This window comes from Takifugu flavidus, chromosome 4 (genome assembly GCF_003711565.1).
Source record: "Takifugu flavidus isolate HTHZ2018 chromosome 4, ASM371156v2, whole genome shotgun sequence".
NCBI lineage: Eukaryota > Metazoa > Chordata > Actinopteri > Tetraodontiformes > Tetraodontidae > Takifugu > Takifugu flavidus.
In genome coordinates, this window is record NC_079523.1 from 2691414 (window position 1) to 2717711 (window position 26298).

The 26298-nt window shown below is 45.6% G+C and overlaps 1 protein-coding gene across 3 annotated transcripts; it reads right to left on the bottom strand.

The window, feature by feature from the left end:
* Positions 1–449: 449 nt before the first annotated feature.
* Positions 450–25849, bottom strand: arhgap46a (Rho GTPase activating protein 46a). Of its 3 annotated transcripts, XM_057029032.1 has the most exons (10): positions 25666–25849; positions 16515–17018; positions 8174–9596; positions 5817–6459; positions 5504–5596; positions 3673–3746; positions 3227–3426; positions 2579–2670; positions 2119–2288; positions 450–1988 (listed from the first exon to the last, which is right to left on the bottom strand). In XM_057029032.1, exons 1-10 carry the CDS (start codon positions 25677–25679, stop codon positions 1794–1796), a joined length of 3408 nt encoding a protein of 1135 aa, XP_056885012.1. In that variant the 5' UTR covers positions 25680–25849; the 3' UTR covers positions 450–1793. The 3 variants fall into 3 exon arrangements, with proteins under 3 accessions (XP_056885012.1, XP_056885013.1, XP_056885014.1); XM_057029033.1 differs by lacking the exon at positions 16515–17018 and having other exon boundaries at positions 25666–25846; XM_057029034.1 differs by lacking the exons at positions 16515–17018; positions 25666–25849 and adding an exon at positions 10465–10611.
* Positions 25850–26298: the final 449 nt, after the last annotated feature.

A 26298-nucleotide genomic window follows, 5' to 3' on the forward strand; every position in this document is an offset into this window, starting at 1 on the left:
TAACTTCACCTGTGCACGAGTGCTTGAAGAGTTGGCTAAAGGGAGCCGACGCTGAAGTCAGTTTATGGTGGAAATGTGTTGGATTATCAGAGTAAGCAAGTAAACACTCAGGAATGTTTTCAAAGGGGCGCAACATGCATGATGCCAAGGGAGTTAGATCTAAACTCGTTTTATTTTAAAAATGACCTTAAAAAGATGTCAAGTGCACTTTTAATTCCTAGTATTCTGACAAAAAAGACTAAAAATTCCTTGAAATATGCAGGCCTATATATTTCCTTATGTGGAAATGCACGTTTACACGAGAGCTGTTTTTAAAATGTGCAAAAAAATCTATATGTGAAATACATTTTACATCAAATTGCAAGAGTTAAATTATTTCTTTTTAAACATCAAACTGATTAATAGTTCATTTGTGTGTTTGAAAAAAGTTAAACATGAAAGTTGAGGCATCCACTTTACAATGTAACCTTTATTTATGGACAGTCCTTCCATATTATAATGATAATGCAAACACACATATACACACGCGGAAAGTGGTCTGAATCAGTCCTAAACTCAAGAGGCAGGCAGTTACAGCAGTGTAATTAACAATTAATTACAAAAAAAAATTATTTACAGCAACATGTCTTCACGTGTTACCTGGATTATGACAGTAAAATAAGAGGTAAAACTATTTACAGACATTTTTATTTACACTAGCAAAGCTCGAGAGTGGAGACTAAAAGCTTATTTCACATTAGTGCTCGGCAGATGAACAGTATTGTCAGTACAGGGGACTGTGGTCAGTCTGAGGATCACAGTTTTTGTTACTAAACCTGAGCCATTCGGGACAAAGAACACAATTCCGATTGGAACCGACTTCTTGGAAAGTGGAAAACACCGTTGAAAGACCAACAGCAGATCGCTGGGGAGAGATGCTTGTAAAGATTTGCCACCATTTATATAAAAAAGCACCTTCTGCACATGTTTTTAGGTATGTGCTGTGGCGGTTTCACAGCTACTTCAAACATCGCTGGCAAGCTTTTCGCCAGGGCACCATCTCACCTGGTCCTTCGCTTCCTGTCATGTCAACATATGCTTCAATATAGCAATCACACACACGCAAACATATTTTAATGAAACCAGCGAGGAAAACTGTTGACGTTTTGTTTGATGGGAATACTGTCGATTCTAACTTGCACAGTTTGGTTTCACAACTCGACTGGATTAGTAAGATAACCTGTTCTCACACACAGCAATTTATTAAAGGGAGTCACTTTAAAACTGTGAATTATATTACTAAACACTCCGTAGGGTCAGGAGTATTCCGTCAAACTCCAGACGACTCGTTTGTGGTGCCTGAATGACTTACATCAGGACTAATCTTAACAATTACTCTGTTTTAGTAGGAATATTACACTGTATCTTGGTTTATATATGCTTGAAAAGAAGAGGAAAGAAGCAATATACAAGCAAGCAGAAAGGTGCAACTGCTACACTCACTCATAAATTCACTGGACAGCGACCTGCTTTACTCAGACAGGGACGCAATCGGACTTACAGAGGTTTAATAACTGATTCAGAATATTGAATCTTGTGTTCTACATGTGGGCGTTCACAGAAGCAATCTATGTGGGAAGTGAGAACAAAGTCCAGGCTGTTTTCACTCTGTTGTGAGATGAATAATAACTAACCAAAGGTTTCCAGTGTGGTCTGAACAAAAAAAAAAAAGCCTATTTGCATGAATGTAAATGTGCAACTGAAAATTTCCAAAGGCCTGAATCAGCAGCAGTGCGCACCGTGGTTGACAGTGTCTACACCACGCCTTCGATGAAGCTAGTGTCCAGATGAACTATGAGCATTCGCAGGAAGGCCATCTCCTTGCGTGTGTTCTCAAAGATGATCCGTGGATCATCAGATTGGCATCGAAGGCAGTTGGGGGCCATCACCATAGCCAGGTTGTTTACATCCATCTTGGTCACAGCCACATTAGAGGGCTGGGCAAATACCTAGAAGTCATGAAAAGATGGAGCCATTTAGCTGCTGTACAAGTTTGTACCTTAAAAAAGGGTAAGTTTGGAATGTTTCTTTTCTTCGCACATTTCTATAGTTATACATTTTTGGGAAAATGGTGCTTACCTGTAGAAAGTTGATGAAGTAACAAAGCACCAGCCTGTTGAGTTCTGGCAGAGACTGAACCACAGTGATGGCTGCCACTGGATCGTCACAGTTACTGACACACTGCTTGTAGAAGTCCATTGGGATGAGAGGTTCCTCCAGCTCTCGATACCACAGCTTCATGAGAGATGCTAAACAAGACAACAAACCGAGAGAAACATCAGTAAAACAAAATAAGACACAAGGGGCAGAGAAGGTCCAACCCTCGGGTGGGACCTGGAAATAAACTGAGGCCGTTGCAAGCACAGCACAATGTGCAATAAAAGACATAACAACAGAGGTCTCGAGTGGCTGGGCAAGTGGTATCCAATATCGAAAAAAGGAAAGAATCCATAAAAGATAATAATGTTTTACACAATGACCGTTTTTTGCAAAACTGGAGGGAAAAAGGAGCCAAGTCAACAAATACATCCATACTGACCTGGAACATTGGGGTCTGACAGATTCTCGGGTATCCTCCACTGATCCACTTGGAGCTTCAGTGCGTTGACTTCATCAATGTCTCCGGGCACTCTGAAAACAAAGCACAACGTCGCTTACACGCGTGTCCACAAGGGGGAGCTCTTCCTCTATCATTACTGACTATCAACCGCAGATCCACTGCTCACGCACACTTTGCATGTGGAGCGGTGACTCAGTTGGTTATTTGCAGTGTCTCTTTAGAACAAAACAAAAACATATCATAGAAAATCCTCATATGAGAAGTATATAGGCAGGGAATGCTTTTCCAAGCATTTCAAGATATTACGGATCTATCTAGAGAGAATTCTGGACAAACAGTTGCGAGTCTCTAAGATTAAGCAGTAATGTAAACATATCATGAAGTATCAAATTAAACAGTGCTAATCTGAAATGGTAAGATGGGCTGTGTTTGCTCGACTGTCTGCTGCATGTATTATACACAGAGTCTGCATTTTACTTTAAAAATAACAGCATTAAGACCACACACATTCATTCATCTCCCACTGTCAACAATATACAAACAAGAACAAACAAACTGTAGATTAATCCCCCTTATAATATCAGAGGTTTCACCTTTCTTCCACTGCTGATTTAGGTGTGGTCTTACCTGAAGATGCCCTCTGTCTGAGCCCCACCCAGGCCCAACACATACTGGGAAAGCTGAACCTGCACCCAGGGCAGTTTCCTGTCTGGGAAGAGTTCACTCTGTCGCTCCATCACCTCCTCCAGAGAACTGCCAAACAGGGAGGGTGTGACAATAGCCCGCCTGCTGTGGTCGATCTCCTCCAAGGTGGGCTTGCGTAGACCCTGGAGGGGTGAGAGGTAAAGGAAGATTTACTACTGGGTATGTCAGAGAACCTGATACCGCCTCTGCAGCTGTGTGAAGATGATGGGGGCTCTTTATGTCTCTACCTGCGACTGTTAGAGTGCCTGTAATTTTCAGTCTCGCTACAATGGTACCTCGGTGAGTCAAACGTTGAGTCACAACAGATTCATCCTGCTTTTACCGTGTGAAAACCGACACACAATCCTGTTAATCTTCTTCCCACTCACCTTTTTGCCCCCGGTGATGGCCACCTTCTGCAGCTTGCGATGGCAGAACTTGGCGTATGTGCTAACCGGCAAACCTGCGGGTTGACAAAGGAGGAAAAGGCTGAAAAAGAATAAAACCAAGCTCCAACAATTCTTAAACCGCCTATCTTGGAGACTTCTTAAGAAATTCCAAACATGGTTAAAAAAAAAAACCCACCATGAATTCTTCCAATTCATATATCCTTTCCTATAGCTGTCAATTAGTATGTAAAGGGCAGGCAAAGGTAATTGGAGAGACATGTTGACTCTGTTTCTGGCATATGGGGATTAGAGGAGGCCCAACTAAACTGTCAGGCTGAGGCAAGATTTACTGCTGTCGAACAAAAGCTTTAGACAGGATCCTGCCTACATTTTCAACGCTCAGGTGATTCATCAGTGTACACACAAAGAGGGCTCCAAAGAAAATGAGAAATACAGAGGCCTCCTGTCTGCTACCTGCCCAACTGTACGGCCCAAATCCACCCAAGCAGAAAACTATAATGAAACAGCAGTGCTGCTTTTGAGCCCTGGAAAAGCTAAAATGGTGCGATCTGTGTGTCAAAAGCGTTCTGTACACCTAGAGTTATTAAAAAGTCCCCGAAAAGTTTTGACTATTAAAGCTTCTGCAACCATGATTATGGTTTTTAGCTTCTTCCTGCTCCAAAAGTAAACACATTCATGCAAAATGGGTGACTCACACAGCCAAGTTTAACTCTAATTATGCTTAATTAGAGAGAGATCATGAAAATAATTTGGCCTTGGTCCTGTCAAATATGGTCTGTTCAACCAAGCTCCCAACTGCAGAATGAGCTGTTGTGTTTGAGAAGGCCTCTTCCAGCACTGTTGGTCTATATTTACATCAGGCTGGCATAGAAAAGCAACCATAGCCCAGGAGATACACAAGCCTAATTGGAGCTGGAGTGTTGTGCATCCGGCTGAGTAGCCCGACACCTGTCTGCATGAGGCTTTGAGCCATACTGCACAACAACTTAGAGCCGTTAAAGCACGTTGAGGAGAAACTTCTGTCTCGTCCGACTCAGTTTTTTATAAGGCCAAATCAACCCTGACCCAAAAGGACTAAGCCCAGACCGGGCCAGACAAGAGGCCTCCAGTTCCCACATGTGACTCCTACCACCGCTGCTCAGCTCAGGCACAAAGCGTGTGTTCTCTCTCCTCCATCCATTAAACGCACAGCAGCTCCCTTTATAGTTTTTCTTGGATTTTATGACTACAGCATACTTTGCTTATCAAAGAGGTTTACAGTCAGTCAGAAGCGCTCAGCAGGGTCTCTCTTTCACTTCTGAGTCAGTTAGCGGTTTTCCCGCTTTGAACGCAGAATCTGAGTCACTGAGGCACAATGTGTGGGGGCACTGCTGCGGTGTCTAGAGAGAGCTGATTGGGTTCCTCTCCAGTGACTTCATCGCACCCAGAGATGTGAGTTGCTCTAATGAGAACACGTGCCGATGAGTCTGTAACCCCTTAAATGGCTGCCTGACATGCAACCAGCTAGAGACCACGGTATGATTCACAGTGGCGGCTGCTGTACAACAAACGCCTTCTGAAATTCTCATCCTGCACTTTTTTCCAGTTCATTCTTCCATAAAACCAGTTCCTGGTGTCCACAAGCACATCGGTTTTCCATAGAGGTCAGTGTGGTCGCCTCCCCATGGGGAGCATTTTGCTGGAGAAGTAGTGAGGCTTTTGAAGGAAGGAATGACACATTTGGGATTTCCTTCATTGACTTTTGCACATGTTGCTAATTCAAACAGACAAGCTGGCACAGATATTATTGGTGTTTTAAACCAGAACTTACCTTCCTCCTCATCTGTATTCTGTTTGCGCTTCTTTCGAGACTTAGAATTCTTCTTCTTCTCAAGTTCCTGCTGTTCCAATATGTAACGAGTCACTATAAAAGCAACATATACCGAGACTTTTAGGTTTAGTTAGGCAGACATGTTAACCAGATTACAAAGCTGTGTTAACCAGGGTGAAACCTAAATATTGAAAATATATATATGAATATAAATTCAGCAGAAAATGTAAAGTCAACAAAGACAATCCAATTATTTTTTATACATAAAGAATTCTGATAATAAAGTCAAGCCAAGCATGGAGTCTGAACTCACATTTCTTGTCACTGGTGGGCTCCGTGTGTCTCTGGATGTAGCCCTCCAGGTAACAGCGGAACTTCGGAGAGGGGGCAAAGAAAGCCAGGCTGACAGCCATCAGCTCCCAGCCAGCTGCCAGGCTCCTGGGGGTGGCATTGCCCGTGGTCTGCCTCACAAGTTGGACGTACAGCTCATCTCGCAGACCCGGTACGTCCCAGCACTTGGTGACAATAAGGAGGGCGCAGTGGCGCCGGTCCAGCCGCGATGGCCTGTCACCCATGTAGGCCTGCACTAGCTTGAACATTTCACAGGCCTCTTTCCTGACGATGCGATTACTGGTGACCAGCATGGGCTTCTTGATGGATCCGCGGTTCCAAGACAGCATGTTGGCGATGGAGACGCGGCGACGGAACAGGCCTTGCGTGTGCAAGTTGAGGTGTTTGCTGGCCCAGTCCTCCATTCCCATGCTGGGAGGTGGGGGCTGCCGCAGCGTGGCGTACGAGAGCTGATAGGAGGATCCCTGTGGCCTTTCTCCTGTTCCACCCTCTCCTTCTCTGTTGTCATGGGCAGTGGGGCGATGAGGGCCCAACGAAGCTGTCCGGCCATCAGTCATGCCTTTCTTCCTGCTCTCCAACTGAGCCTGAAGCTCCAGAGTGCCCACCTGTAGGAAAGCAGGATATAAGACAGCCATTTCACAGATGAAGAGCAAGAGAATTATAGACAATTCTAAGGAGGAAATGGTGAATGAAGCCAGGCCTGTGTGCCTAATGTTGATATATTTTATGCATGCAGCTTTAACTCTATCCAGTTTTATCTTCCCTACGGACATTTCAAAGAAATAGTGAATTTGCTAACCACGATCTGTGCCTCACTAGATCTTTTCAGGCTTGAAAATGCTGCAAAGCCAAGTTTTACAGGTCCTCCCTGTCCTCCCTACTGTGGATTTTATGACTGTGAGGAGCACAGAATCTCCTTTAAAAGGGAAAACCAGTAACCCAGATATGGTCTGCAAACAGCCAGAAACAATATGAAATCTGAGCCTCAATAAAAGCTGCGATGTGCCGTTACAACCCAAAATGAACTGATGTGTTTTTTTTACCGAGACTCTGCTGTAACGTGTCACTGACAAGTGCCAGAGGAGCTGGACTGTAGATTGCGACATTTACAAGCAGTGAATCTGATCTGTTCAGTTTTGGCATTCAAGGTTGTGTCTGTCTTGGGAATGGGATGAGGTTTTACTACGAGTACAGTATGTTGCACTGATTCAGAGAACGTTACAGACAAGAAATGACACGTGCATGCTCCAGAACCAATATGGATGTAAAAATATCACTGCAGGAGAATCATCTAAGCCGCTCAGAGGCTGGGAATGTTTGAGAATGATGGAGCAGCGGGTCCAAAGAACATTCCAATGTAGACTTAAGAGGCTTGCTCAACATTGTGCGACTGCTTTAGAGCAACACAATCCTGCCTCGCTACCCTCCTACTCCCTACGCTGCCAGGTCTTGGCCATATGGATCACAGTAACCCTTCTTCCTGACCAAAGGAAGCCATGTCCTGAAGCTCTAATATGTTCCAGCACAGCACTGGCACATGAACACACACAGTACCTAGAGTGCATGACAGATGGATGCTGGCAATCTGTAGCGTGTGCAGCCGGCCCACTGATCAGTGGGGACGTATCAGCAGTAATGATGTCACGTGAATTATCGGAATCGGCTACCGGTTTTAAAGACACAATTTTGGTTTTTCCTGATCTTTCTGATGGCTACATGTTGAATCAATCTGCTTATGAAGGGCAGAGGGGCTTTATGTCTGCTTGGAGGGGGGACAAAACACGTGGAGGTATGGGATGTAATTCTGTTGCAAAAGAAGATTTAGAGATTAAAATGAGCAGATTGTCGAGCTGGATCTGCATGGTGCCACTTACATAACAAGCTGAGAATTCAAATAGTCCTTTTATTGCCGATCTCGTGCAACTTTTGCTGTAAACTTCCCCCCCAAAACATTCATTTGCGAGAACATCCTTTACATTCTGTTCTCAATTTAGGCAACTCAAATTTCAAAATGAAACTAAACCTGTTGTTTCAAGTAACTTTGTATTGTTGTTAAAAGCTCAGTTGTCAGTTGGTTAATTTAAACAACCAGCATTTTTTGTCTCTCATCCATAATTGAATCTGCGAAATATCAACATTTTTTGAACAAGTAAAACTGAACCAAGCAAATCTGCCTTCGAAAAAGGGCACAAACAGACTTGAGCTCCTGTAATCAGACAACAATGGAACACAGTGGTAGATTAAACTCTGTCAAATGGTTTTTTATCAAAGAAACTTCTTGGTCTTTGCAAAACCCACACCTAAAGGAGGTAAGGTTACCTGTGAGGGTGGTCCTGGGGTCTCTGGTGAGGACAGGCTGGTCTGGCTGGTGACGCTCATTTCCAAGGTGTCCACCTTTTCATACGTCCTTTTCTGTCTCCCTGGTATCTCCAGAGGGGCAAGGGCAGAGTTGCTTTGGTTACCTGCCCTACTCAGTGACTGAGGAACGATGTCCTCCCGTGATGCACATCTGCCTGTCGACCCCCCTCCCCCTCCACCGTACCACCTTAGTGATTCTGCAGGTGAGCGTGTGCGAGGCACGACTACTCTCTCGCTCATTTCTGGATCCAGTCCCGCTCTCACCTCCCTCATGGTGTTCGAACGGCTCACCACCTCCCTCATCTCAGCCATCAGCCTCTCGTTGAGAGCGCACAGCTCCCCGCTGCTGCCTACTGACCCTGGCCTGCCTCCTGTACTGCCACCAGCTCCCACCCTTCTCCTGCTCTTCCTTCTTAAACTTGGCGAAGGACCAGTAGAGTAACCAGAATCCTGATAATTCGCTGTGGCCTGAGGGGCTGATGACGGAAAGTCTTGGGAGGCTTGGCTGCTTTGCCGGCTGTGTCGGGCCTCCATAGCACGTTGGACAGTTGCTTCGAGAACCCGCCAGTTTTGCTTCTTGTCCAGTGTATTTGGGCCTGGGCTCACCAAGTCTTTGTCCCTCACCTGAGCACGACCTTGGGGCAGAGAATGGGAGTGGGGCTGTGGATGAGGCTGGGGTGATACAGTATCTTTTCTGGAGGTAGGGGAGGGCGCACGTGTAGGTGCAGGGGAGCCAGACAGATGCCCCTGTTTGGGGTCCACATTGATCATGTGCTTGATGCACTCCAAACCAGCTGGACTATAGTCGGAAGCAGAAGGATTTCTCCTGTGTCTGGAACCTGGATGAGATGGACCAGGGTGCTGGAGCAGTCTCGGCTTTTGAAGACTATGAGTAGGCGTCAAGCGAGACAGAGGTTGCCCGTTGCACACGTGTGCGCCCTCAACCTCCATGTCTGTTGGGGGTTCATCATATATGGGGTATTCTGTAACTGGCTCATCATAGATTGGGGCAGTAGAACCATAGTGAGGAGACACAGGGCGTGGTGTGCTGGTCTGAGATCTGTGAAGTAAAGGACTAGGATGGCTACTGTCAGATGTCACCAAACAGTAACTACCGTTGCTGGATTTTCTCAAGTGATGAGCTTGACGAGCATCAGCGGTCATCTTGCCAGAAGGAGCGGTTTTATATCCTTGGCTGGAGGCTAACTGTCCGCCCTGATTCTTGTTGGAAGTGTGCACATTGAAGGTGTTGTTTTTGCCTTGCGGAGTGTGTTGAAGGTGTGGCTGTAAAGCTGGGCTGGATTGGCCGCGGCTCATGCTGTTCACTTTCACCAACATGGCTGCTTTAGAACCGGGCGTTGGCTGCCACCTTTGAGAAGCATTTCTATGAAAGAGAGAGAGACAGGGAAAGAGAGAGAGAGAGCAACAGTTACAACATGTATTCATATACAAGCATGAAAAATCATTTCGGTTAAAAATGTATGGCTGACAGTTTTGGAGGGAAAGCAGAAGCGATCCACACATTCCTCCCAAAGTAGATGGATATCCAAAGACTTCATCTTGCAGACAAATAGGTTTTTAAACATTTCAAGAAACAACAGCTCAAATATCTGCTGCAGCTTCAAATGTGAGGTCAGAGTGGCCAATATTTCTCACTGTAGCCAGCCAGTGGCTGCAGGTATGGAAAAAACACACAGGGTTGTAGAAGTTTAACACACTCATTTTAAAAAGAAATAGAGTGTAAAGATTGTTTTAAATCACATGTAAAAAAGTCAACATTTATAAGGGCTGAACTGAATTACAGTATGCTTGAGGAATATTAACAGCATTAAAATGAGTTAAAACTGATCCAAGGACTGTTGTAGTTTACAGCTGAGTAGATCTTTCAGGACTAAAGGTTAATTCTTCCCCATTTGGTTCAACGGCTGGGCAAACCTCAAACTCAGGGGCACACTACTAATCCCAGCAATGTAAAGCAATCTGCCATCAATCTGGTTATGGCGTTGTGGTCTGCCACCAACGCCCCATAATCTTCCACATCCAGCGGGACTTTACATTCCTTATCTGATCAAAAACTTGCCCTCTTAAACCAGTCTGTGAAAATCGGACATTATTACACCGAGGCACATGGACACGGCCGACACAAGTAAGACATGTGACACCGTATTCAAGCTCAAACGACTTCATTGTTGAAGCAAAACTTTTAATATAGTATGACTTTTCTTTCTTTTCTTTTTTAAAGCGGGACTTACCAAACTCGGGAGGCAGAAATGAATAAGTTCGAAAGATCACCTTCTGTTGGTCTAAAACAAAAACAAATACAGATCTGTGCGGAATCTAACAATTTCAAAGGCTTCCTCTGTGGCCAACAGTTAGGAACTGAGTTGTTAACGGCAATAAGAGGATGCAGAGGGAGGAGTTAGAGTCTGAACACCCCCCCCCCCCCCTTACGTCTCCCTGGAACAATACTCAAACCATTCCCTGATGACCTTGGGGCCGATGACAAACTTCCTTTCGTCCTTAAAAAAAACAGCTCAGCACACACACTCTCCTCCCCGTGCGAGGAGTTGCTGTAACTCATCAGTTTGAATGTAAACAAAAGACTCTCATCTTCAAACCATCCCACCAGCTGACTGTCCAGACAGTTAGGTGAGTAAAGGTGACGGCCGTAAAAGACGAGAAGCCACTGTTTGCTCCTTGAAACACTGCGTGTTTTCTCACTCTGGCACTGTCAACTGGGAAGAGGTGATGGTAAGGCCACAAAACCGTTCCCACCTCGGCAGCTGAATATTTAACACCGGTTTGTTACGGCGGGAGAAACTCACACGCGCAACATCAAGGGTTTTTTTTTTTTTTACTGGTAGGACAAATAACACAGTGGACCTCACACACTACCACAATAATCAAATTCCACTTCCTTTATCCACAAGCAAATCAAACAGACTGAAACTGACCTCTGGGGGTTCATGTGATGGCTGTAAAAAAAACAAAAAACAAAAGAGCATAAGTGATGATGGTGGGTGGATGACGTGCTTTATGGGGACCGACCCTGACATGGCGGTGACCTCTGCTTCCTGTCTGAGGTCTTCAGCAGCAGTGCAAGGAGACCTTCCCCATATTTAAAACAAACAGGAAATGCCGAATATAATGTTCACACACAACGTCCAGGCCGGAAGTGTGGGATTTATTTTCATAACAAGGCAGTGGAGCCCCATATGTTTCAGAGCTATATCGATATAAGGACTTAATTATAGCTTAAGATTAGACTATACCTTGCTGAGAGGGAGCAAATCTTCTTACATGTTTTTATCTTCATTGACCATTCACCTTTCTTTAGGGATGACATGGAGAGTATCCATCCCCTCTAAAGCTACCACATTATGTTGGGCAGGGAGTATGATTCCATGATCACTGCGATTTAAATGAGGACTCGCAGCCAACTCTAACAGGAAGGGTTCACAGTGTCTTCGATATCTGTCCAAAGCTGCTAATCCTATTACACAGCTAGAGCAACACATGCGTGGCAGCACACTTTAGGTCGCCCAAATAAATCGTGCTACAAACACTACACTAAAAAGGGAGGAACAAAGTGCAAAGAGAAAATAAAAACAGGCCTAGATTTGTGAGTCGACTGGTTTGGAGGGGGGGTTTGATAAAGCCTGAGAGACAAGAGGGGGGGGTGTGTGGGGGTGTAAGTGAGAAGGGGTGGGGATTAGTCGTGGGAGAGTGCAGCGAGAGAATGAGCGGGAAGGTTGGGATTCCTCAGGGCTCACACAAGGGCCTCTGGGGCAGTGTGGTGAGCCTTAGACAATGCGTGGCTGTGCCATCGCCACGGCGACCCCTCCCTTAGCAACACGAGTGAATTCAAAGAAGGGGGGAGCGAAAAAGTGGTAAGAACCGAACCTAAAAGAGTCGTCTATAAACATCAGAAATGACCAGGGCGAGTGGCTCTGCAACACCCAACAGGCCTGGACGTTATTCTGTGTAAAGGGTGTGTTTGCTGCTAGTCTGCCTGGTGTTTGTTGAATATTGGCTTAAGGTGGGGATCAGCACGAGCAATTTATCACCAGATTCAAAAAGACTTGCTGCGAGTGTTTGACTTGTTGACAAAATCACTTGCTGTGTACAAAGTGATTACTCGGCTGTGTCCACAAACGTTCCTGAAACCTCCTCCAGACAAGCCTGGAGCTAACGCGTGAGAACTTTACAAACAGAAAAGGGGAATAAAAGGGTGGAAAGCCCTTTGGAATGGAACAGGTAATATGCCTGGTCCCCGAGCCTTCACATTAACATGTGGTCAACAACTTTCGTTGCAGCTCTGGTGTCTCACAACCACACACAATCCCAGATATCAGTGTTCTGGATATGTTGTGGTCAGGTTGCCTCAATGATGGCTAAATATAATACGTGGAGTTGGCGTGTTCTGCACATGTTCCGTCTCGTATTTCTTTCCTGAGTGGAACAGCCGTTAATGGAAAAGCCATCACCTGAATCACTCCAGCAGTTAGGTATATGGATTTATGAATTCCTAAATGTACCCTGAGGAAAATGGTTGGCTCTAAAGAACAAGGATTATTATTAACACTGGCTGGACAGGAAGAGGAAATAAGGTCATACAGGCCGATTTCTGCTCCACAAACACCTCTCGGCGTAAGCCAATGAGAGCCTCACGATCAGTGCGGAGGAAGGAAACTGAAAGGACAAAGAGGATTCAGAGGACAATATAATGTCCACTTCAGCAATGTTCTAAGCCGTTTTCCTCCTCCTTCTGAATGGTGAGTGAGCAGAACTTCGATATAACCTTTTAGGCTGGCTGCTGGACACCTTCAGAGAACCAGCTGTCCTGCGACAGCTGAAGTGCAACGCCTCCCTTCCCTCCTCGCCATGATGTCTACCAGTTGTGCATGTCTGCGGTCCCTCATCCTGACTCTATGTAGATAACTGGGCTGGGCCCAAGGACTACCACTTGGGCTCCTTTAAACAGACAGGGTGAAGCCGACCCGACCGAGTTCCAGAGAGAACCACCTCTGCAATGAGTGCGAACCGTTTATGACCCACCTCTCTGCACGCAAGGAAGAAGCCTCAGAGATGCCCAAAATATGATCAAGGTCACAGCAGACACAAAGCCACATGCTGGCAGTAAACATGCTGCATTTGATGTAAATATGAGAGGAATGCCCAAATAAAAGAATTTCTGCGTTCTAAAAGTCAGCTGAGGCAGGCAGAGCTGCAGGCCCGAGGTCTGTACGCTGCTCTGTGTACTGTTTAAACCGACCCAAATCAGCATCTCATGATTCAGTTTTGTGGAAAATAAATCACTCATATACTGTGATGATGAACTGCAGAGAAATATATGGATCCAATATTATTTGTGTAACAAAATGTAAAAAACCAAAAACAAACCCTCATTTAAAAGTTGAAATTAAAAAAACAAGTAAAACAATAAATCTTATTAATCGTTGGTAATGTAGGAAAAACTTTTTTAAGTGAATTATTAAATTATCAGTAATCTGCCTCTCAGTGAGCCGCAAAAATATTTAATTAACCAGCTGAATCCAGCCGAGCTGAAGACTCAACTTGAAGTAAATAGACGACAAGTTTTTGCATGTAAAAATATTGCAGCCTTATTCTCCAGAGTGACAACAAATGAGAAGCCCTTGAGCTTTGCTCCCTCAGAAAATCTGTGACTAATTAGAAAATTTTTTCCCTGAGTGTAAGATTCCTTTTCATTTCTAAAAAGGAGGCCCCAGGGTGACTCCTCATCCGTGACATCAGGCAGTCACAAGCACATAACAGCTTTCTTGTTAGGGCATTTTATTCTCTCCTGGACATAAAACACCTACCATAAACAGATAGGTAGTAAATTCATCTTAGAGTACCAATATTATATTGATAAGTAACCCAACAAAAACACTTTTAAGTGTTTATAGCTACATGCTAACATATTTCCACACCTACCGCAGTGGAAGCTAAATCTCTGAAGTGCTCCGATGCTGGAAGAACAATGAGGACAGACAGGTTTAATGGTCAGGTGTCAGCGTGGTTGCCATACGCTGAATGCTTCTGCACCACTGTGTCATTATGGAACCAAATGAGAGGGAACATACGAGTCTTTTACCGCCCTTCTTTATCCCGCATACCTGGACTTCCTGCTTGGAGAAAAGATGACTGGGGGCAACTGGGATAGAGTGACCCCCTTTGTTCTTTTTAGTGGCCAATTATATATTTAGAGCCAGCCCATAGTAGAAAAAAGTGCAGTGACCCTGATGTGAACCACTTCGGCATGGTGGGAAGAAACTCAGAATAAGGACACACAGAGACACAACTGGTTATCTAGAGTGCAATCCCATACACACTGATTGATGACAACACCACACAGGCACGCTGCTGTAATTAAAGATGGACAAGATTTAACTCAGCTGTTATAAATTAGTCATCACACTTCTGGAGTATATTGCATGGAAAGAGACCAAGTGGCTTCCTTTGTTCACAATTCCACGTGACTGACGTGTTTACCTATTTAGATTGCGGTACTTCCCAGATGGGCTCTGCAGGTTCAAAGTACCCAGAAATTCCCAGGACATGTGATAAGACTTGGCCAGTAGGGAAATTTGGCAAACGAGTTAACACGACAGAGAACACATATGTCTACATGGATGCACCATCTCTACAAAAGGGGGGGACAGACAGAAAGGAAGTGGTGGCAACCACCCAGTGCTTAGAATAACACACAGGGTGTGTTGTGTGGACACACTGGAAACTTTTCTGCCTGTTATGAACCGATTTATTTTGAGGTCGTGGCGAGATGTAACTTTCGTTCGAAACTAAAAGTGCCGTACCTGCGTCGTTTACGTTTTAAAGCCAATTTCCCTTTTTTCTGATGAAAAGGACAAAAGAACATGTGACAACGGAGCTTCAAGCAGCAAACTGAGGAAGCGGGAAGGTTCGTCAGCGGCGACTGACCAGAAGTGAAATTATCAAAGCGGTGGCAGAATTTGCGAAAGTCCCTGAAAATCTGGATGGAACAGGAGTAAGTGAAACTCAAACTGCATTTGGAAAGCCCCTTTGTTAAAATCTTCTTCTTACTTCTCATTGATCTTTGTCATCGTCAATAAAGTCGTTTGCTAACTGAAGACAAGCACGTCTCGGAGTTTGTTTTCATCCATCTTGAGCAGCCACATTCCACCTTCTACGCTTTCTGCGGTGGATTCTAATTAGCTGCTCGGAGATGGAGGCTGGTGAGCACGTAATAGACCATATGGCTAAATACAGTATCAGTCCTCTGTGGGGTAGAGACTCCTCAGCCCTCATCTGAGGAACACAGCTGGCCATTGTTTTTAGCAGAGACAGAAAAAAGTTCTGGACAACGACAAAGAACTAGAAGAAAGTTGGGCTCCGACTGCAGAATCTGTAGCCTCCTGTATCTAACAACAGTTTCCACTCCACCAAATCAGAAAGGGCCAGAGGGTCAAAGGAGTGACCTCCTAATGGCAGCTGGTGACACACAAGAAGAGTCAGGAGGAACCATAGAGGTATAGTCTCCATGGCAGAACCTCTGACATCCAGCAGGGTCAGGCTTGTTTATAGGCAGCTGGAATGTGGTGGTTCTGCTTGTTATTAACCACAGACAACACTCTCACATGCCTCTCACGCACATTAAGGTTCTCACCCCTGAGGGGCGTTAAAGTTTCAGATGCCCCGAGGCCCAGATTTACTTTAGAGAAAGAAGTGAGCGCTGTATGAAGCAGGGTGGTGTTGTTGGTGCCGAGCACACGGGGAGGACACCAAAATGGTGCCCGTGGCCCAGTGCCAGGGGAAAATTAAGTGGCATGTCTGGAATCTGACTTGGAGGGAAGAGATGGTGGTTTGGATGAGACCGCAATGCAGAGCACATGATGGGGGTCTGTGAAGGACCGACTGTTTAGGGCTGTTCTCCCGCTCAGTCATGCTAGGGTAAATACGCTGAACTCTAATGTAACTGCCTGTCTCCCCATTTGGTAGCAATTTGCTTAAATGGCTGTGCATGGTTCAAAGGCAGACGTATGAAAACTTAGGCCATATGGAATGTGCAGATAAGCGAGAATAAATGTTTGGGGAAAAAAAAAAAAGTTTGACTTCAATCAGAGTAGTCAAACGTTAAAATAATCCCAAAGGGACACCTCACAGAGGGTTTTAAACTTTAAAGCCATTTGAACTATCACGTTGCTCCTTCTTTCTCATGGAAATGTGATCTACTAATGATCAAGCACAGATCCCTTTGAAAACCTACTGCTGATGCTACTGAAGGTTCTGGAAGGTTTACCTTTGCGGGTCTTTACCACCGTCTGCGGTGTGTTCGGTGCCGCTTCCTTTTTCCTGAAGTCTACCGTCCACTGCTGGATCCAGCTCAGGGACAGCGTCCTCTTCACTGGCCTCGAGACCTCTGGGGAGGGGGTAACTGTCCTCCTCGGGTAGGGGTGTGCACTGACCCTGGCTCCCTGTGCTGCCGATACTCCCGGTGGTCCCAGGGTGGTGCTTTTCGATGGCTCTGCCAGCCCTCTTGATATCTCTACAGCGCCTCATGGCCTGGAGCTGTGAGAGGGGTACGATATCGGCCCCCTGGGGTCGATGCCAGACTGTGCGGCGCTCAGTAGAGTTGTAGTAGTAAAAGCGGCCGCTCTGGTGGTCAAAGAGCTCCCACCATTGGTTGCCGTCGGTCTGGCGGACAGGAACGCCTGTAGGGGGATCCCAGCCGCATTCACCAGTGGTCAAATTCACATACATGTGCTCACGGGAGCGTGGCTCCACAATCTCCACCCAATCAGAACTGGAATGACAAGAAACAAAACACCGCCTTTGAGAGAGATTTACAACGGAGAATGACACAGTATTCAAGGAAACGATGCCACGATGCACAAGAGGCTAGAGTCACGCTTGAGTACTAATCCGCTTGACATGCTGTAAACAACTCATGCTGGTTGACAGCCGGAGGGGCCCAAAACTGCACACTTGGCCATATGGAGAGAGTGTCAATGTTTGTGTCCCCTCCATGCTTCTGTACGAGTGTGTGTGTGTGTGTGTGCATTAGCAGTGATGTCATTGTTCTGGTAGGCAGCGAAGCAGTAAGAGTGATGATGTGCGTACTGTGAATAAGAAGACAGGTGCACGCACTGTGTGAGACACCAGGCATGGAGTCAGCAGAGGCCGGAGCGAACCATACGCTGCGAGCGATACCAGGCAAAACGCCGCCGAGCTTAACTGCAATCAGAGTGGCAACAGCCAGCTCAGCACAATACACACAAAAACACGGAGAGGAGAGGAGAGAGAGAGAGAGAGAGAGAGACGACCCAGGACGATGTCCCGCACATAGGTCAGGATCAAACAAATGTGCTAAACGAGGAAGGGCTGGAGTTTAGGGGTTCTATTTCCAGATCCTGACGGCCTCGTCAGGGTTTCATTACATTTCCTTTGATACACTTCCTTAAAACAGGCCTCAACTGTTCCAGCAAATCCATGTGGGAACAGGGGTGCTGCAGACACCTGCCAGGAACTCTTTTTAAAGTATCAGACACAGTCTACATCACAGGACAGACACACAAACACCTCATTCTAGCCTCTTGTAATGACCACTTGAGGCAGCTGGCAGAAGAGTGACATTTCTTGTCTTAAGTAGCCAAATCCACCATTAGCGCCACATCAATCTGCCATAGTATTTAGTCTTTTCCAAGGTTTCACCTCACTGAAAATACCCTTTTCTACTCCCTTGCTGTGTCATGGTCACACAAGGTTGCTGTTTGGACTAACTGATGATCAGAAGCAGCACGGCGCTTAGCACTTGATAACAGCGCCCGCAATGTGTACCAAACACCCACATTTGCTCTTTATATACCTGCCAAATGAACCCTGTGTGTTCACAGGGCCTCAGCAACAGAGGAGCTAGGTGCCAAGCAGGTCTGCCAGGGATGCAATGCCACAGTGTTGACTCAGTGTAAGCAGCAGCTGCTCCGCGTTTTAATGCTAAAGCCTCCAGTAACTGACGTACCCGTTAATCAAGTATCAATCTAGTCTATATCTCTGATGCTCTGCCAGAGATGGCCCCGGGATCTCCATAAGGTCGATTTAACAGTCAAAAGAAAGGATATAGGAGCCTTCCTGCCTGACTGCTGGAAAACCATCTGCTCAGTGTATTACACCAGACCAGAAGCAGCCTTTACCGTAATGAACCCAACATGGTAGTTTCATTCCAAAAAAAGAGCCAGTCTCAAAAAAAAAAGTGCGACATTTGGATGTTTACGTCACCACTGTCAGACTTTTACTACTGCAGAATCACAAGAGGAATTGATAAAGGATAAATGGAATGAACGGCAGGTAAACGTTTACATATGCAAATGAGTGTGTAGCTGGAGATCAATTTAAACAACAGTGTTTGTCCTTCTGCTTTCTTTCAAAATGAGACACAAAGCAAGACAACTATAAGAAGATGACTTTCAGAGCGATTAGATCCCTGACACGTCATGGGCGGGCAGCCGAGCAGATAATAGAGCATTCAAGGAGGCTAAACAGCCAATACCGCCCCACACATACCAGAGCCCTCGTACTTTAACGTTGCCCTCCCTCCAAAAAGAGGCCTTTCCACATCAAGACACTGATCTGTCCACCTTGCATTCCTTTTCCTTTAGCCCTATTTACAAACCCCTGAATGCACTGATTCAATCTGAAATAAGCCAACTCCTGGAGCAAGGGGAATCAAAGAACACTGCAAGTGGAAGGGAATCCATAAAAAATCCCATAGCACCGATGCCACTGGGAAAACAAGCTCAAAACTGAACTGAATGTATCCTCAACACCCTGGCAGGAAATCAGAGTTTGGGGGTCAGCCATGGAGGTCGTGGCTGACGAGTTTAGCAGCACGGGGTCTAGTGGTTGCACTAAGACTGTTCCCTCTAGGTAAATAAACTGCAGTGGGGGCTTAAAGCAAGCCTGTTGGGCTCTGTTGATACAACCAGGGTCCAGATTCTGAAATTCCTGGAACGTCACATTTGGAAATGCTCAAACATAGAATGACCATTACACGGGTTTGTCCAATACAAAAAGAGCTTGTATTTTGCCTTCTTTTAGTAAGCTCGCAGCTTTTCATCGCGCCGTTGAACATATTTGGCTTTTGCCGACTCCTCAGACTCGACTCCAGATGATCAGAGCGGCCTGCTTCGTGCAGCAAATGTTCATAAATGGTTTGGAATGCAGTATGCACCAGCTCCGTGAAGTTTTAACTCCAAGGGTAATGTTTTATATTGACCTAAAATTAACTTAGAAGCACACACACACACACACACACACACACAGTCCTGTGACTCAGGACACGGCACCTGATCTGAGTCTATGGAATTCCAATCTAATTTAAAGAAGACCTTTGTACCAAAGAGCTACATTAAACATAGTGTGTGAATTTGACTTCACAAGCAATTTTAAGTATTGATTGGATTTTTCCTCCTTTGAGCTTTATACCTATGTGGAAGCAACTTTGAAAGACATCAAACGTCAGTTAATATATTTTTCTCTTGATAGCCGTGTGAAAGAGTCTCTCTGCTCCTCTCATTCTTTTCTTCTCCTCTGGCTCAAGATGTTTTGCCAGGCTGTGGTTATTTCACATTGGCTAAAAATAAAGCTTGTCGAATGGTTAAAAAAAAACTGAAGCCAGTTACATGAAGGAAGGCACACCACCTTCCTCGCCACTGAGCTACTCCCAGTCCCTGCGTGCCAAAGAAAGACTTCATATATCATCCACAATTTACAGCCTGGAACTCGGAGCGGTTTCCCAGAGTGAGGGAAACAACAGAATATAGCTCATGGAATCTGTCCCATTGTTTGAAGCCAATGCCAAATAGTAAACGGCGCTTTCCCCAGCAGCAGTAAACAGAACTGGACAATACTTCCAATGGAAACAGGGCACCAGGCAGCCTTGTGTCATACAACAAGCTGATGCTGTGGGTGCTGATTTTGTATAAAAGCTAAACCACACAGTGAGGGGGAAGGGGGGGGGGTCTTCTCTGTGGAGCATTGAGTCCAGCCCAAAGCACCAGATAATCAGATAATCTAGTAAGGCTTGAAATGCCGCTTTATGCGCGAGTGCCACTGTGGCATTTCTGATGGATGGAAGATGGGACAGGGTAATAACACTACATTCACTTGTGGAAAGATAACAGACCCAAAACACTGAGCAGGCCAAGTTTTAATTTACCAATTACAGCCCTTTGCAGGGTAACCTTTAACATTCTTCCAACAACAGACTATTCTAAGCCATTGCTTGTGACTGTCCCTTATGGACCCATTGCGTGCTTCGGGTCTCTGACCTGCCATTCACTGAGGAAACCCTAGCGCAGTCTTCCAGGCAGCATGGCAACAAGTGGAACCTCCTATTTAGCAGCAGAAACCATTCTTTCTCCTTGGATACATTCCTTAAAATGCACTCTGCCACACAGGTTAAAAAAAAAAAAAATATATATATATATATAACAGACGAAGAAAACATTTAGTGTATTACTCTAACAGAACGAGGGAGCTGGCCTTTACGATAATCCCAAAGGGGATCCACTCCTGTTTCATTATGTATAAACCATGTGCAAAGTCTATTCAACATGACTGCTAGGCAACGAGCTTATCTAAATATTGAACAACAGAGCGGGGACAAAGTTATTTGGCAGCGGTTCCTGAAGCTGTGACTCACGAGAGTGTAGCATGATTGACAAGCGCTAGGGTAAAGTTTTTAATAAATAATCAATCCAAAGTGTGTGTGTGTGTGTGTTGGGGGGGGATACAGAGAAAGCTGAAAGTTTTAATAGTTAAACTCAACCCAATTTCATCCTACAAAGACATTTTCTTGGTCGTTTTATCTGGGTCAAGATGTACAGAGTCCAAGAAAACCTGTCATAAAAGAGACGCTAGGTTGTTTCTTTGTACACCACCAATCAGAACTGAGCAGGAGGAGACGCTTGTTTCCAGGAGTTCAACCCTGACCCAATTGTCTTTACTACCAATCAGGCTGGAACAAAGCGTACGTATTTGGCCCTCGTGCAGGATATGGAAGCAGGCTGCTACACCCTGCCCGCATGTCCAGAACAATCACATGGGACGCGGGTCACAATGCGCATGTTTCAGATGAGAGAAAAAAGCCCAGCACCTGTCACACACATTCTTTCGCGCTTTTGTTTGACACCTCTCGTTCCTGCCGCCTCGCCAGGGATGGAGGTCGGTAAAATGAAGGCACAGCACAACGTGCTCGCCCTGCAACTAATTTAACAACAAACAAGCCAGCATAAAGACGGCATCCGCTGCTGTGGGGGAACAGACTTCTGAGACGGTCTGGGCTTCTTGGCAGCCAAGCAGAAACCCTCATAAAATAAAAACTCAAAGTTGGGACAGACATATTTATAGCCAGTATATTTCTGCTTTGTAAACCAGATCCCCAGGCTGCATACTGAGTCTTTTGTCCCCGTTAGCAGACTTCTGAGACGTTAGTAAAGTTTATGATTGAAGGTCTGAGAGGGTATATCATCCATTTATGACGACATTATGCCTGCTGTTTTTCACATAAACTGCTGTACAGATAAATAAATGGGAGAGCTTGGAGAGTGTCCACGTGTGATTTTAATATGGGTAAAAGATTTGCCTGTATTTCACCCTTCCTCCACTTTTGGCTTCACTTCCCCACCCCAGAGGCGCAGCTGTCGGTTCATTCCTCACTTGTTGTGCACTGCTGACGCTGGCAAACAAGTTCAGGGGTCGTCTTTCAGGGAGAGACAGGCAGGCAAGACGGGGCAGGCCTGGCGCGAGCTGACCAGGCCGCTGGGAGAGCCGGTCGCAGCGGTGGAAAGGTGGATCACTTTAAGACCCAGCACTCGGTTCGTCCACATGCCTGGCAAAGGTAACAAAGCTGGGATGGAGGATGAACAGAAGGGTAGAGCGTTGAGCCCACCTGAACTGGCTCAAAAGGATGCACCAGCCAGACGTTCCGCCACCTGGACTTGTTGGGAGACACCGAGCCAAGCCAGCTTAGCACACCACACCAGGTCAAGCTCCGCATTCTGCCAAGATGCTTCATGAAAATGTGGCCCAACAAGCAGGAGCTACTTTACATTACAAACACACAGAAAAGGGGGCAGCTCCGTCCACAGTTGCGTAAATGTGGACGAGTTCATCCTGTGCGAAAGAATCCACTGAAAGCTCCGAGTCAGCATGCTGTCAACGCCGGCCCCGACGCGTCAAGAAGTAGAAAGTCTGGTTTGGTTTCTGTGCCGCCTGTCAGCTTCATACAAATATGTGTCGTCTGTGGGACATCTTTAAAAACCAAACCCAGTAATGCTGCCACCAAAAGCCTCCTCTTAACTGAGCGCTAATTTTCCCTCACACACGCTAATCTGCACGCACAAGAAATTGCCTTTATTTAACGCTAACAATCCCGTCCGAGGAGTCCTCGAGGAGAGAAAAAGTGGTTACCCGGTTAACAAGAATGTCCCGTGATGACCCGTGCTCATATGCATAACAAAGATTATGAAATGTGGCCTACACAGAAGCCTGTGATGGTGTAGAACAATACAGACTATTGTCAGATAAAAGGAAGACTTCATTCAACTAGAACTCTCTGTATTGCCACCACACAGGGGGCCCAGCCAATCTGAGCAGCAGGGAGGGGCCTAGAGGAGGTCCGGGGGTGACCTCCTTCAACAGCTGCCCTAACCAGAACTAGACGGTTTCACATCTCTGTTGGCCCCGGATCAGAATGGATCTCACAGGGTCGTTGGGCCGCCCTCGGCACGGCCAGTTTTTCCCATGCCGCTTTCCAAATAGTAATTTTACACGGACAAGGTGAATTCATTTCCCGGACCTGCCAAATTGTTTGCCCAGACTGAAACAAACCCATTCTTTCTACGATTTCAAATAACAATGTTTTACCTCACCTCACTCCAGAAGGGCATTTTTGCGTTGGCAGCCTTGAATGTTTCTTCAGATGCAGTCACAGTAACCCTCCTACGGAGTAACTGCAGAAAGGAGCCTTGTCCCACCCAGCCGCCGTCTCCTCTCCCACAAATGCTGCAGCTTTTAGCTGAAATTCAGAGAACTTCCGGCCCCCTTTACTGCTCCACCAAACACCCGGTGTCTGTCTGGGGCACTATTGGGCAACAGGTCAATAAATTCCCTCTTTATGGGGTAAGCCCCACCAAACAGGAGTCCACCCCCTTTCCTTAGCTGGAGAGCACATGGGGTGTTTTCAGGTCAGATTAGACTCTGGACGAGAGTGAACATGTGCACGAGAGGGTTAGAGGATGGGATCAGGGTGTTAACTACATACGGACCGTCTTTCCTGTCCAGTAGACCAGCTGTCAGTGCAGGAACAATGGGGTCACTTTTACAAACAGGAAAATTGATGAACATATGAGGGGTTAAATGTTTTTATAGCCCCTTACCTTTCATTACCTGCTTCGGGCCTTATTTGTGATATTGTGTGCACGCATGGAAGTCATCAACCAGAATGATATTTTCTACAGTGTTCTGACCTGTTTACCTACATCCAAGAGCAGTTTGGAACTTCATTTCAAACTCAATGGTACCATCCCCCCGATTCCTCCCCTGCTGACATGACAAACGAGGCCAGAGTCTAATCCCAGAGCTGTGTTACGAGGGTGATTCGGGGGTCAACACGGGCGGAAGAGCCACACAGGAAAGAAATGTCTGAACTTCTGCAGGAAGTAAAGGTGCAGACAGAAAACTCCGAGCGGTGCAGTAATAGAAGTTAACTTCCATGATTTATGGGGGTCGATTAATAGTTTGTGATAACCCACCCACAAGGAAATTGCATCGCATTATCGTTTTATGGATGAGCAGTAATTTTGGCGTGTCACAACTCCCAGACTCATTTATCCAGAGAATTGATCCATAACGTTCAACTCTCCCCGACTTGTGGCAGTTTGTTGGACCCGTAAAAAAGTTTTTATCTTGGAAAGTATCATCGAAAACATCTCAACCCCGCAAATAGCAGACTATTGTACATGCAAGACTGTAAAACATTCAGCGGGAAAACAAACTTGTCCATTGTCTGCTCGGCCGTAGGATGGACATCCTGCCTTGCAGTTGTCCATATGCCAAAATTGAAATCATATTGCAGAGGAAATGACACAGTTTGTTCCCTTGTTACTGGCTACTGTTGACAACAAGGATGGAAAACAGAGGTTTTCACAGTCAATGGGCCCAGATGATCAATTTTATCACAGTCATGCACGAAATGGAAAAGGACACGCCATCGTTCCAAAAATACCATGGAAGCAATTATGGCGCATCACACAAACGGGCCCGATAAGAAAGGGATTGAGATAAATATTCTTTTAGGAGATATTCCACCATTTGAGCGCGAAAACTCTGGCCTGGCTGCACTACATTGTCGGGTGAGTGGTACTGGGCAGATAAGAAAGTTAATATGTCTGCAAAAACCCAAACCACACAGTGAGCAGACGAGTACCAGCTGGCAGCGGGATGGTGTTACCGCCGTCTGCATGAGTCAGGTTGGCATTTAGTGTCAGTCTTAGAGCTCCGGGTCAGAAAAGAAAAAAGCCCAGCGTCACGCTCCTCAGCAGCAGCTACTTGTGGGTAAGAAGAGTTTAGTAATACTTGGACATCAAATATTCTCACAAATACAACTTTACCGTTGAGAAGCCACAAAGACTGAAATGTTATTCGGCGGTAGGTCTAATAAGCATATATTTCATCCCAAAACAGTTAAGGGATTGTTAAAAGTTGTTTGCTTTCTACATCTCTGAAGCTTTAAATAACACTGTGGGCTAAAGTAAACCAGAAGGCTCCAGAAAGCAAAACAGACTTTCAGTGCCCATCTGCAGTCAAAGCAAGCTGAAGAAGGAGAAGAAAAGAGCATCATGTGGGGATCAAACCAGCCTCTGAAGATCCGAGTCCCAGTTACCTTCCAGCAATAAAAACTGGGAGCGACAAATGGAACATTTGCCTTCCGCTTCTTTTATTGGTTTTAAACCACAGTAAAGGCTTAAATGGGCTCCCACGACTTGGGGCCAAGTTAATGAGGAAAAACGGTAAAGATATGAAAGGTGGCGACAGGAAAAACTGATTTAAAAAAAAAAAGAAAATAATCATAAAGTGTTTCAGGCCCATTTACAACAAACCTATTTTTTCCCCCGGCAAACAGAAAAATAAAGTTTTAAATGACTTTAAACGTGGACTTTTCTCATGATAGCATCTCAATTTATGCATTAAATAGGCATTTTTAAAAAAAAAACTCTGTTGAATAAAGTTTCGCTAATAGATAAAAGTCATTTATAAAATGAAATTGCTTTTTGTGGCGGTCTGGCTGCGCTCGGTAACCGTCGGCGGCGGCTTGATAAAGACCCAGCAGAGTCTAAACTTTGTCCGGTGGAGTTTGCAATAGTTTGGAGGTGAGTTTAAAGTCATCTTACCCGGTTCCGGCCATTTCCTTCACATTGTAAACAAGACGTAAACAAAAGCAGAAGATGAGCCGATGGGCGTCGGGGTGAACGCCGCCTCACGTTTCAGTCCGCGGAGTGAACGCGGAGTGATCTTCCGGAGAGATGGATCCGCGAGCGAGTCTCCGCCTCCGCACGTGAGTCATAGGTCGGGACGGGGGGTCACCCACCCCGCGTGCACCCACCCTTTCGCCCTCCGCGACCGCACTCCGTCAATGTCCCCCATCCATTGGAGGAAAAACAGGACTACTGCTACCAAAGGCCACTCTACAAAAAGTGATTCACTTTAAAGTTAACTTTCAAACGCGTTACAACATTCTCAGACCTACTACATTTTTGTTGTAATACAATGCCATTAAAACTATGGCTTTATTTTATGCCGGGGCTTAATTCACGTGTAGTATAAGTACTGGTGTAATTTTTGAATCAAAGATCAATTGTTTGATTGGCTCGTTTTTTTGACTAGCCCCACCTGCCTCAGCCAGTCAGGTAGCGTCGCGTGAACCCTATTGTAAATACAGTGAAGAAGGCGGCAACCTGTGGTCAGCGAACTGACAGCGACCTCTGCTGGACAGGAATAACAACTACAGCGACCATTCAAAATAC